General features: G+C 38.3%; 1 protein-coding gene and 1 long non-coding RNA gene across 2 annotated transcripts in view; one reads left to right on the top strand and one right to left on the bottom strand.

Annotated features, from left to right (window-relative positions):
- The window catches only part of LOC119772235 (polypeptide N-acetylgalactosaminyltransferase 18-like), a 210369-nt gene that overhangs the window by 126093 nt on the left and 70507 nt on the right, over positions 1-13769 (bottom strand). The window contains exons 5-6 of the mRNA XM_038268590.1: positions 12565-12731; positions 3326-3512 (exon numbers count right to left, since the gene is read on the bottom strand). Of these exons, the coding sequence (XP_038124518.1) occupies positions 3326-3512; positions 12565-12731 (354 nt within the window). The remainder of the gene's footprint in view (positions 1-3325; positions 3513-12564; positions 12732-13769) is intronic.
- On the top strand, positions 5999-6393 carry LOC119772229. The gene is made up of 3 exons (XR_005279235.1): positions 5999-6033; positions 6117-6282; positions 6350-6393. It is a non-coding gene; the product is annotated as an uncharacterized LOC119772229 (long non-coding RNA).

The raw sequence follows: 13769 nt of genomic DNA on the forward strand, positions 1-13769 counted from the left end.
TACATTCTTTATTCTGTGTGTGTTTACCAAATAAACTGTTGAACTTTTATCCAGTCTCCTGTGGTGTTCTGCATGTGGGTTTAATCACAGAGACCCATCATGACGCAGACTTTATAGAATTAAAATTGTATCTTGAAAAACTCATTGATATTGGCAAAATTGGTATCATCATCCAAAATGTTAATGTAACTTTTTATTGTGATAAAGGTGGCCATTTATATTCCTACTGTTTAATATGTAGATTAATTCTGAAGTTAATCGGCGTTGGTGTTGGTGTTTTTTTTTTTTTTTTTAATGATTCATATTTTTTCTTATTACCTACATCAATTTGTGCTATTGTGTGTTAGCCTAGCCAGCTAGACTTACCTGTGCCGTATACGTGGTGTATCAGTCTGGAAAGGAGCAAGTAGAACCAAATTTCAAAGGCAGGACCAAGGCTGGACTGTCATAGAATAAAGTTTGGACCAATCACATAAATGTTTGCAAAAATGTTTTTTTTTCTTTTAAAGAAAACCTCTTACGGCTGCCAGTTATTGACGGTTTAAAGCTACATCCAGGTCATTCAAGAAATCATAGAGGGCATCATTTAAACCTCACTTTGTTTTGTAGTCATGGTTACAAAGCAGCACGGTTCCATTAGGATTTATTCTGCCACATGTGTAAACTGCTGCCGGTTTAAGATCAGAATTTCTGAGCCTCATGCCCTGTGTCAATGATTGTAGTTGACCAGGCTAACTTTGTGTGTCTCTGTGACATAAATCAACTACAAGTACTGTGAATATTTTTTAGGTAGGACTTTGTACAGACTGTTTGCTGTCATGACAACCCTTTTACACAGTCAACCCTATAACATACAAAGCAAATAAACAGCTGACTAAGGTTGTCTATAGGTGAAACCTGCCTTCAGAGATAAACGTACAGAGAAGTAGGTTTCACCTACGCAGCTTTCAATAACAGTCATGCACAGAGGAGAACTGTGTTCTGTTCATCCAGAAAGTTGACATTGATGGATGTTACCCTATTTCCATATTTTTATTCAGGCATAAATAATATTTATGTTTTTAATTAGATAGAAATTAAATAACTAATAAAGAGAAATAACTTATAAAACTGCTTTATAAGTTTAATTTAATGCCCTAAATGACAGAAATATTAAAAGCGCAAATGTGACATCAAGCGGTCAAAACAAGCATATGATTCATATTCACAAGCTATAGCAATGCAGTGTTAGAGGCTAACTACTGTAGATAGCATGCATCCAATGAGAGAACATTCATTTCAGTGTTTCCAAAACTGAGATTTAGAGACGAAAAAAGAAAAATCTCCTGCGAGCTTAAGCAATTTTAAGTAAAGGGTTTTTCTTCTTTGTTATATCAGTGAGGGCAATAATTATGATCTGATAAAGTAAAAGGTCTAGAAACATTAGATCTTAAGTTTTCATCGCATTATAAATACAACTACATTTTTAGGTCACTCCGCTATGTAAATTTTTTTTTTAACTTTAAGATTTCTATTTCCAGTGATTTAAGTCAATATTGTGTCTTTAAAGGAGAAGTCTGGTCATATTCAGAATTCAAACTTCTGAAAGTACTTTAAATATGAAATTATAACATACTGTTCAATAAATGATACGTTTTTTTTTTTTTTTATTAATCCAAGTCATCTTGAAAACATTCTTCTTCCAAATGTTGGCTACATATTACGGGTTTTTTCTCTGGCCAGAAGTTCGATGGCAAATCCTCCCTCTTCAAGTTGGCGATCCAACGACCAACCCGTCCGTGGAGGATCAGGAATCAGAAAGGTGGAATAACTCTTTTTTTTTTTTTCAGTTTTACCCGAAGTACAGTATTACAAAATCCAGCTGCCATGCATGTGTGGGCATTGTCAGTTTGACTGTAGCTCTTGGAAATTTCAATGGTAAAGTCCTCTCAGAATCTTAATTTTTTGCTGTTGATTGCAGATGTGTATATTAGTTCCCATTGATTTTGCATGTAAAGCATCACTGCCGGAAGATGTCAGTAGTGAGGTGTTACTATATTTTGGTAAAAGTGGCCGCTCCCGGACTCAGTGATCGCAACGAAAATTATTATTTTAAATTTTTTACTGATTAACTCTAAAATCATTAAAGGAATAGTACACCCAAAACATGATTAGCCTTCATTTTCTACTCACCCCCATGCTGATCAACACTGTGGAGTACTTTTTTGATATCTCAAATGCATCTGGAGATCTGGGAGGCTTCTTGCTGTCTGCTGACATTCAAATAATGGAGGTCTATGGTGACCGAGGCAGAAAGGTCCATAAAAGTCCACAAAAAACGTGTCAATATTCCTCCATACTGCTCGTCCAATGTATTCCAAGTGTCCTGAGTGGGTAGCATCCAGAATTTACCCGAAACGAAGTCATTTAGAATGTTTTTAGAGCATAAACAGTAGTGTATAGGATTTCCTAAAAGCGCGTTCACGAGTCTACGGAAACCGCGGCAGACCAAACCAGATGAAAGTGCGCATTCAGCGTCTGCTCTGCCGATAATGCAAGCGTAGAAGAAGAAATGTGCTGTTTACCTGTGCAAAGAAAGAAACAACGAAAGAAAATGTCTGAGGACTTCAGTGTTGAGGAAGAGCATGAGTTCTTTGCCGAGCTGAATGCGCACTTTCATCTGGTTTGGTCTGCCGCGGTTTCCGTAGACTCGTGAACTCGCTTTTAGGAAATCCTATACACTACTGTTTATGCTCTAAAAACATTCTAAATGACTTCGTTTCGAGTAAATTATGGACGCTACCCACTCAGGACACTTGGAATACATTGGACGAGCAGTATGGAGGAATATTGACACGTTTTTTGTGGACTTTTATGGACCTTTCTGCCTCGGGCGCCATAGACCTCCATTATTTGAATGTCAGCAGACAGCAAGAAGCCTCCCAGATCTCCAGATGCATTTGAGATATCAAAAAAGTACTCCAGGGTGTTGTTCAGCATGGGGGTGAGTAGAAAATGAAGGCTAATCATGTTTTGGGTGTACTATTCCTTTAAGCTCCTGCATGCTAAATTATCAATCTTTGTTAAACAGCATTTCCTTTTCAATTATTTTATTGCATCTTTTTCAAAACAAGCATTCTTGCTTTTTCTCATCTGCTGCTTATGGTTTCACATACAGTGTTGTTTTTCTGATGTTTGTAATCAATTTGCAAAGTCAAAAGAATCTGGGCTCCTGGTTATCATGAACAGAATGACTGTGCAAATTTGGGCAGAGAGCTATAGATGATGAAGTTTACAGTACATCAAACATAATAATGTTGGGTAGATAGCTGGGCCAAATACTCACCATCCAATATTGAACTCCACGTGTGCATCAAACAGAGCAACCACAGGAGCAGTAGCCGCCCTCCATCCACTGACTCTGGATCTGATCAGGCCCTCCTGCTTGGCATGGCGGACCACTTTGATGAAGCCTGAGCCGTGCTGAGCGTTTTTCTCATCCACAAAGCTCTGCAAGTGCTCCTTCAGTTCCACTAAAAAAGAGAAACACAAACATACTCAGTTACATGCCGAGCTTTATACAAACCTCTTTATTCACAAAATGTAAAATTAGGTCAACCGTCTGTGTCAGACATGAACAAATGTTTGGTATCACTTTGTTGTGATACCAAACATCCATTGGGACACCAGTGGACCAAAGTGAGGGCTGTTATCCACAAATGGAGAAAAATACAGCCGACCACAAATAATCCCACTGGAAAAACGATATAGAAATAAGTGAAAATGTCTTAAATTCATTGTATTTACCCTTCATTTGAGTAGGTACACTGCAAAAAATCTAAATCTAGATAAGTCATTTTTTCTTAAAATAAGTGCATTTGTTCTTGAATTGAGGAGGTAAAAGAGACATTTTGCCACTGGAACAAGACAATTTACACTTAAAATAAGAAAGCACAATTGCATTGGCTTATTTCAAGTGCATATCATCTAATTATCTTATTTTAAGAGTAAAATTACTCGTTCCATTGGCATACTATTTCATTTACCTACTCAAATTAAGGGTGAATACACTTAATTTAAGACATTTTTACTTATTTCTAGATCGTTTTTGCAGTGTAATGGAGACGATTTGCCAATGGAATGAGTATTTTTACTCTTAAAATAAGATAATTAGATAATTTGCACTTAAAATAAGAAAATGCAATTATGTTTTCTTATTTTAAGTGTAAATTGTCTTGTTCCATTTGCAAAAAGTCTCTTTTACCGCCTCAATCCAAGAACAAACATACTTATTTTAAGAAAAAATGACTTATCTAGATTTTGATTTTTTCCAGTGTCCAGAGAGCCTTAACAGCTCGTCAAGGAGGTCATAAAAAAACAGAAAACATATACATCACAGTCCTTTTCCTTCATAACAATAAGAGATTGACTGACCTAAACCTAACCCTTATTCATGGGTATGTTAAAAGGCAAAAACCACTCCTGACAAAAAGCAACACAAAGATCCATCTCAAATTCATCATAAAGCGTTTTGATGATCCCAAAGACTTTAGGAAAATATACTTTGGACTGACAGAAAGGGAAATTAAATTCATGTTTATCACTGACCAACATTAATTACTCAGGACATCCACAAGATAATGAGATATACAGGGAATTAAACATCACAGGAGTACCCCAAATTATTGAAGGCTTTTAAAACACAAAACACAAATTTCTGTGATTACAACAGAAAGGCACGGAGAGAAAATATATAAAACAAACCGGAAACAAATGTAAAACTGACTTTGTTTCAGTGATGCAGGTTCTCTTTTTCATGAATAGTTTCCTAATGCACATAGTCGCTGTAAAACACACAGAAACACACAGGCAACGGCGAAACAATGAATATCATCATTCCTCTGTTATGATTTTGCAGCGTGGTAATCCTGCCTGCGGGCATGGTTGCTGTCACATTCTCTTTATTCGTTATAACCATCAGCCTGGAAGCTCTAGAATCTGTTTGCCTTTAATGAGCAACAGTGTGTTCCTGAGCTGGAAGAAACACTGATTCAAAGCATGATTGGAGTATCATATATAAACCCTCACTGTCACACATGCACATACGACACTCCCCAATATATATTATTTATATTAATTAGAAATTTAATGTACCCTATTTCTGAACTCTGAGTTGCCATTGCCAGCTATGCATTAAATATATAAGAATAAAAAATGTGGGTGGTAATTAAAATCAAATGTTTAGTTTTATTTGCCTGACAGCAAAATGTCAGTGGAAGGGCCGAACAAATAAAAATAAAATGTTGTTTTGATGTAGTTTGCAGTATAGCATTTAAGGCAAATACAATTAATTATTACATACCAACATTTCAGAGAGTATTTATTTGAAGCAAATATTGGTTATACCTTATGGCTATATAGCTTATATCTATGTAATGCTAGGAGTTACTAAATCTGGCTGGAAAATGAAATGTGAAGCTTATTTTGTTTCAAATATATTAATGCATTGTAAGTGTGAATTTGAAGTTGTAGAGAGAGTTACATTGTAGAGTACAAATTTGTTTTACACCTGTTCAAATGTTAGGTACAACTACACAAATTCTGTTCTACGGGTTGCATATCAAAAACCTCTTACATTCGCAATTTTGCTCCAAATGGTCTGGAACTACTGTTGCAAAACTATTTGTGCATTGTAACTTTGGTGTTTCGTAATTGCAGATTTTTTTAATCTGTCACAATTACAAAAAGTAGATACACCTCTTCAAATTACTGAGTACAAGTACGAAAATTGGTCAATCTGTACCAACTGGAAATACATACTGTACAGTATATGGCCTACTGCCATGTTGCCTTCCAAGGACCCAGCCCATGTATACCTTCGAAGTATGTGTTGGAATCTGGAGGCTTTGTCCACCTTCTCCACCAGAGGGCGCAAGAGATCCCTCCTGAGGGCATGAGCTGACTGCGACACCCGTTTTCCATCTGCTCATCAAGGAAGCCCTATTTAAGGAGGAGGAGGCTGACACTTCCCTGCCAGAGTGTTTGCCAGTAATGGTAGAGCAAGACCTGAGCCAATCTGCCTGATCTGTAACCCTGATTTGTGAACCTGTCTGATCCTGTTTTTCTCTGCCTCACAGATCCTGACTTTCTGAAAACCAGTAATCCTGGAGATAAGATCTCAGTCTGAAATCTGCCTGCCTGAACTCCGTTCAGTCTCTGCTTCTGCCCTCAGCCCTCTGCCTGCCGACTAGCCTCTGGACCCTCAAGGTTCCCCCCCTACTGATCAGATCCATCTCTGAGCAGGTATTTTACCCTGACACCTGTAAACTGCAAGTTCCTGGATCAATTCTAACTGCTCTGTCCTCCTCAGTGGTGTGCCTCCCGTGACCAGTCAGAAGAACCCAGATCCTGTGCATATCTTTGTACTTTGTAAATAAACCTTCTAACTTTTCCCCTGTCTGAAGTAGTGTTTTCTGCATGTGGGTTAGACGCCTTGAACCCAACATGACAGTATGCAGCCTTAGACATAGCTTTTACTGTACCTAACCGGATGTGCTCTTTTTCATTTTGACAGGGAAATCGTTTAGACTCATGTGGTTAAGTGTTTTTTTCTAGATAGAGCAATATCTGGTAACAGTTTATCATTATCTTTTCCACCATAGAAAGTATTTATACCAGTAGATCTCTGCTAAGTCTTGTACCCCAGTCGGCCTCAGCAGAAGGACGCTCACACTGAGCCTGGTTCTGGTGGAGGTTTATTCCTGTTAAAAAGGAGCTTTTCCTCGACATAATCAACAACGACATAATCCAAGTGAATATCCATTGTCTCTACATGCTCAGGCAGAAGGAGAAAGGTAATGAGACGATGGAAACATGAGTTTTTTACTATTTGCACATACATGAAGTGAAGTTTGGGCCCTAAGTGTCATGATGGCTTAATGTCTTAACCCATATGCAGAACACCACCACAGAGACGGAGATACAAGTCAAACAGTTTATTTGAAAAGCACACACAGAGTAAATTGTGCACTGGTTCTGGTACTGGTCTTGGTTTCACAGAGTAATCTGCAGATATGGATAGTTTGGTTAGCCAGGTGGTAACGATGATATGGCAGAGTTTAGATCTTGATTTGCACCTGATGAGGTCCAGACTGTTCAGTGGAGAAAGGGAACCGGTTGGGTCCAGAGACTGTGGTTCCAGCAGAGAGAGTTCAGCAGCGACAGAGCTTAGCTAAAGGCTAGCGAGCTTCGGACCTTGAGTTGTTCTAGTTCTCCCCTGAGAACTAGTTGGAAGATTCAGGCTGAGGATCTTTAGGTTTGGCTTCTTCGGGCAGGCAGGCCGGTTTCCAAACATGAGCTCCTCCAGAGCTACTGAGTTCAGTCAGGTTTCCAAAACTGGTCAACACTCCGGCGCTGAAGACAGGTCTGGTCGCTGCTTAAGTAGGGAAGGTCTCCTGATGAGCTGATGATCCTCAGGTGTGTAGAAGGCTCCACCTCAGGAGCCCCACAGCACTCTCTGCTGGAGACAGGTGGCAGATCTCCAGATCCCAACACTAAGTGTTCTAAGTCTTTACAGTTTTACTTTCTGAAATGAATGTCAAAATGTATTGTTTTTTAGAATGGTCACACTTTTGGACTACAATATTTGAGGTGATGAGGTAATGGTGCTCTTAAGCTAACATCACTTAGCTTAATTACCCCACCTGTCAACCACTCTTAAAATATTGACATCCTCTAGCTTCTTAACAGGGACGGATTTAGGAAATTTGGGGCCCTAGGCAAAGACAGGTATGGGGCCCTTTGAAATAGGAAGGCAACACATAAAACAGACCCATTATAAAGATACATAAAAAATTTTTATAGAATAGACATACAACTTGGTCTACCTTTTGTCCCTCCCTTCTTATCCTTTTTCTTACTATTTTCCTTTGAATGTTTTCTTTTGTGTGTTTTTATTTTCATATTGTCAATGTGCTCAGCTGACTTTTCATGCTTTCTCACAAGGAATCAAAGATTATCCAATCACTAAGCCCATTCTAACTTAGCTGATTGCTCCTTCCTGTGTTTCCAAAAAGGTGACAGCAAAAGTAAATAACCCAGTCCTTCTTTTCACTGTAGACAAGCCATGATCTGCGTATCTGTTCTCTATTTTTCTTTTAAAGGAAATTATAGCTGCATAAATCATGACAGAAGACAAGTTAGAGCAGAGCAGGAGGAGGGGTTAGGAATCTACCTGCTCTGGAGTGCAGAGTTTTGTGCTTTCATATGTTGTCACGAAAGTCAGTAACAGAAAAAAGTCACTGGATTTGTCATTAAGTGCCTTTTTGTAATAAAAGCGCTACAGGAGAATCAATCGCTAAGTCGCTAAATATAGCTACAAAAGCCTTATGTGGCAACACTGCTCTTCCCGCTGATTGTTTTCAAAGGATTTGCCGCTGTTTTTTGGACCTTTTTGCACATGTGCAGCAAATGGACTGATCAATGCGGTGGACACTGAAGGGGGGGGCGAGACACACTTAATATGGCCTTTTAACAAAAGTATTTTTATAAAGAAAATAAAAATTAATGTGCACAAATATGTAACTCCCTGTACATGTAAAGGGAGTTTTATGGGGCCCCAATGAACTTGGGGCCCTAGGCAACTTCCTAGTTTTTCCTAATGGTAAATCCACCCCTGCTTCCACACACACAAGAAAAACTCATCCTTTTCTAACAGGTTTGTGATTTCAAAAGAACTTTAAATGTCTAAGATAAAATACAACTCAGTTGGTAGTGCATAGTAAGTGCTTGTGTATTTTCTTTCAACCAGCCCCAGCTAATTTGTCTTAATTACACCATGTAGATCAATAGGCAGCATTTGCTTCTTACATTCCTACCTTTCTTGATTGTGACTTACTGCCATGCAACTGGAAGTGACTGTAAAGCAAGAGCATTCAATCCCATTTCCGAGAGAATTATAAATGCTTGTAATGCATTAGAAGAGAATAATTTGAGGAACATGATAAATGTATTTATCCCACTGGTGTTAGTGCTACTCTGCATTCAGCTGAGCAGCTACCATAACTAAATTGTGATGTATTGTATTATAGCAGAACAGAGGGGCAGTGGGAGACCCATAAAATCTGTAGGCAATGTAGCAGAGACAGATTTCTCATAATAGTAATTATAGATTTGGCAGCTATGAAATACAATATGCTCCACAGAACGTGGAACAATTAATAATGCTGGCCCAGAAACAAAGAGGTCCCATCCAGTCTTTGACTGCAAATGCCTTAGCAAGTTTTTTGTAAACGTTTTTTTACAAACCAGTGGTGAAAGTAATGTCTACTCATGTCCTAATTTAGTGCATGACCTAGAGCAGAACATTGAATAATTGGCAAATACAGATCTATCTTGTTGTTGCTTACCTGGACAAGCTAGGGCTAAACTGGACTCAAGTACTGGATCATTGCCTTTCATGTAAAAGGAAAGTCCTCAATTTGACCTGTGAACTTAAGCACCAGCTTTTTTATTATGCAACGACAGAAAAGCAAAGCAGTAAACTGCAGGTTGTTTTGTGGAAGGGCAAGACTTTTTTCTATGTAGAATGCAAAGAAAGTATATTACATTACCATTCTATAATTACCATTTCATATTTGCCCATTTCAAAAGCACATGTACTTGTTTGTGTGTTTTAGAACATATCCCTGGTGCATTATCTAAGTGCTCTTTTTGATAATAACTGGATTTATGCTAAAAGATTTTGCTAAGAATCTAAATTGTCATTTTCTTCCAACCAAAATTGTGGTTATTATGTTATGACCTTGAAATTTTTCCTATTTAAAGTCCAATTCTGCAGAAATTTACAGTTACTGCTGTGTGAAAATGTTTTACTTCTAGCTATCAGTCAGTGATCTTGATCTTGAAGATTTACAGCAACTAAAATTTGGCCAACTGTGTGGTACCAAATGTTCTTTAGGTGTATTACTGCCTCCTTAAAGACCGGAGTATGAAAGTCAGTTTAAGGGCACCTCTTTGATGTGAAAATTCTTTTTTGTAAAATTGCGGTTATGAATCATATTTTACATACAATTAATTGCCCAGCCCTAATACACACTGAGCCTGATTCTGCCGGAGGGTTTTTCCAGTTTAAAGTGAGTTTTAACAATTTCTCTCCACTGTCGCTCCATGCCTGCTCAATGTCAAAAAAAATTACTGTAAAGTCAATGGCACTATCAACACTGGGTTTGTTGTCACTACATCCTTATCCAATAAGAGAGAATCCTGAAAAAGCAATGTTTCAATGCAATTAGCAGGGTTATCTTCAACAGAAAACTTTTGACCAAAATATATTTTTCTTTTGTTCGAAATATTTCAAACAAACTATTCAGCCCTTATTATTTTCTTTTTACCATTTTGTTTGATAAAATAAATATCTGCAAGCAAGAAATGTAACACCAAGAGAGATAGAACGAAAGAGCCAGGAGGTATCAAACCCCAATGACTGACTGACTCCTTTCAGTGTTGAGGAGCAGTGGCTCTGTTTCGATTCTCCCCATCAACCTTAAATTTTCATCCTCAGCTCCTCTTTCAGAACTTACAAACGAGGCACCAATCTATCGTTCAAAGTGGTTCTTCAACTGCTCCACTGGAGATGCAACTGTAGGTTGGCTACAATGTGGGGCAGAGATTACGGTACTTTTGATGGTTCTTACATTCTCTAAATCTGTTGTGTACAGCGTGTCTCTTCTGCCATCATCTGATGCAGTAACAGCATCAGAGCAAATGACTGAAAGAAGCTCCACAAGCTGATAAAGAAGGCCAGCTTTGTTTTAGGAACAAACACTTCATAAAGTGAAGAACATTATGGACAACAGTGAGCATCCTCATCATCAGATTGTTAAAAAACAGAGTGTCTTCAGTCAGATGCTTCTCCAGATCCAGCGAAGTACAGACTGCTACAGAAGATCCTTCCTGCCTACAGCTATCAACAGAACAGCTCATTAAAAACTTTGTGAGAAACAACATTTAGTTTCCCTTTGGGATCATTAAAGTAGTTTTAAATTTACAAAAAGTGCCTTGATGACATACGTTCTGAATTGGAGCTGTATTAATAGACTATATAAAAGTTTTAATCCATTTTTATTCTTTCAATAGATTAAAATTGTTATGTAACATTATTTTCTTTTGCAAGGTAACTATTTTCTTACTAAGGCACCACTTTCACACAGATGACTGTGCTGTGTGGGCTGTCAGGATAGTGGGCACTGAACCAAAAGATTGTGAGGCATGATGGTTTTCTGCAGGCAGTGGAATTCATTTCTGTGAATATCAATGAGGTTTGAATTTTACTACGATGAAAACTGAAGGGGAAAAACAAAAATCCAGCACTTCAAAAGACAAAGTTTTTCCAAAAAATTCCCACATTTCTATCCATCTCATTTTGGGAAAGACAGTCTGCATCATTATTTACTATTCCTGCCAGTTTCTCAAGGGAAATCTGAGACTACACAGATATCACGGAACAAGAGGGAAGAATAACTCATCCTTCACCACCCTCAAGTACAGGAGCATGGGCTGCGTATAAAGTGGTGCAATAAATCCACGTCAGCTAAGAGATATTGGCTGGAGACCAACTAAAAATTGTTTTCAAGACAAAAAGTCTTAAAAGCTGTAACAAGTTATCCAGATAGAAAACATCCTTTTGTGAGAAGCAAAATAGGTCCAGAAGTGGACTGGATGTATATCTGATCTGTTCTTTAATCTAATATTTGAAGCAGAAATAATGTTATAGGTGTCATGATCTTGGCACTGATGACTGGATAATTCCACCTGCCAAGCTCTGCCCAGTTTTCACTACCTTTCATCAGATCCACCTGTTCCAGCTTCTACTTAAACTGTTTGGTCCCAGCCATCAGTGCCAACTTATTCGAGCCGTAGGCGAGAGTTCTCTAGAGTGCCCAGTTTGTTTGCTCTGATAACCTGATCCTGACTAGTTTCTACCTTTGGACCTTTAAACCAACCTGCCCCTGTTTGATCTGTGTGCTTGATCAGTCTCCAGGCTGCTGTTGGATTCTGCCTGCTTACGACCTTGGATCTGTCTACTGATCCCAGCTTGGATTTCCCTACAGTACCTCTTCAGATCTCTAAACTTCTGGCCTGGACAACTGTTTACCTCACTGTCAACAGCTTTGGTGTCTCCCTCTGGCTTCTCTCCATCGTATGCTGGCTCCTGCTCAACAGTCAAATCTGCAACCTTCTGGCATTGACTCCAGGTATTCTCTGGGCAGAGCTTGTATCGTGCTGTGTGAAATCATCAGGCCGGATTCTACTTCTTCCTCTGGGCTCGGACTGAACTTTATAACCAGGTTAGCGACTCACAAGCTCGTAATCTCCCTCCGTCAGAGTTTTGTGATCACTAACCTGTGTTTTGTCCTCTACAGAGATTCTGGCCTTTTTGTTCCAGCTGCTGTCGCAGATTTGTCGAGCAGTCAATAAACACTATTATCCAACACGTCAGTCTGTCTGCCTGAATTCTGGGTCCAAGGTTTAGGTTTCTGACAATAGGTGAAATAGTACACTGTAGATTAAAGGTAGGATTCTTACAGCTGTTACTGTTGTCATCCACTAGTATGATCTCCTTCAGAAGGTAGGGTGGTGTCCTCTGGATGACAGTGTGAATAGAGCGTAATAAAACTGAAAGGGCCTCATTGACGAAGATGAAGATCACACCGAGCTGAGGAAGGTCTGAAGAATAGGACATGTTTCTGCATCTGAAGAGAAGAAAAAGGGAAGGTTAGAGGCCTATATATATGAATAACAGCACATTTTAAGGAATGAAAGAAGTTTAAGGCACTGAGAATAAACTGCAACCTTAAACCGATTCATTCCAAAGTTTTTTCTTATTTTTATTACTAATTTCAATGCTTTATTGGCAAACCTTACGAAAAAAGCACTCAACACAGGTGCTAAAGAATCGCCGGACTATGTGTGGAACCAAATGTTTGTGCAGTGGCAAAGGACGGCAAATGTAATTAAACACAACTGGACTCAGGATGATAGCTTCCTCTTTAACCCGCTGCATTTGTCTACGGGAGATTCCCCAATGGAATTTGTTCCTCCCTGCATTTTTAGTGCACCTTCTGCAGGGATAGCTTTTCTTTAAATCCTATCTTCTTTTTACATTAGGTTTTAACAGTTACCTTCCTCGTTGCCAAAATGTTGATAGAATTAAAATCACTTAACATTTTATTTTGCAGAATTATTAATATAGTCCTTCTGGCTCCTCTGCAGTCATATGAAAAGTTTGGACACCCCAATAAATCTTAACTATTTTTATTTCTAAATATTAGGGTGTTTGTAACAGCTGTTTCAGTTTGATATATCTAATACTGATTGACACAGTAATATTTCAGTATTAAATTGAGGTTTATTTGACCAACAGAAAATGTGCAATATGCGTTAAAACAAAACTTGATAGGTGCAAAAATTTGGGTAAACTCATGTAAGTTTTCCCTGATGTCTCCAAGGTTCTGTTTTTTTCTGTATTTGTTATGTTTGATTTTTGGATTCCTGCCTCAGTTGCCTGTGAGTGCTTCATTAAATCTACAAAACTCACCTCTACCTCCTCAGCTCTGCATTTGGGTCCTCAAAACCTCAACCCAACCATTACAAACATTAAATTGAAAGTTTCCAAGGGTTTGTATATCACCATACCTGTTTCAATAACATGTTTATTCAATTTCTATAAATCTATATAAGTCCTAAATATGGATGATTTTTCTAATCTAATAGCAGTTGTTTTATGTGTT

Source organism: Cyprinodon tularosa, unplaced genomic scaffold (genome assembly GCF_016077235.1).
Source record: "Cyprinodon tularosa strain WSP-4 unplaced genomic scaffold, ASM1607723v1 ctg703, whole genome shotgun sequence".
Lineage (NCBI taxonomy): Eukaryota > Metazoa > Chordata > Actinopteri > Cyprinodontiformes > Cyprinodontidae > Cyprinodon > Cyprinodon tularosa.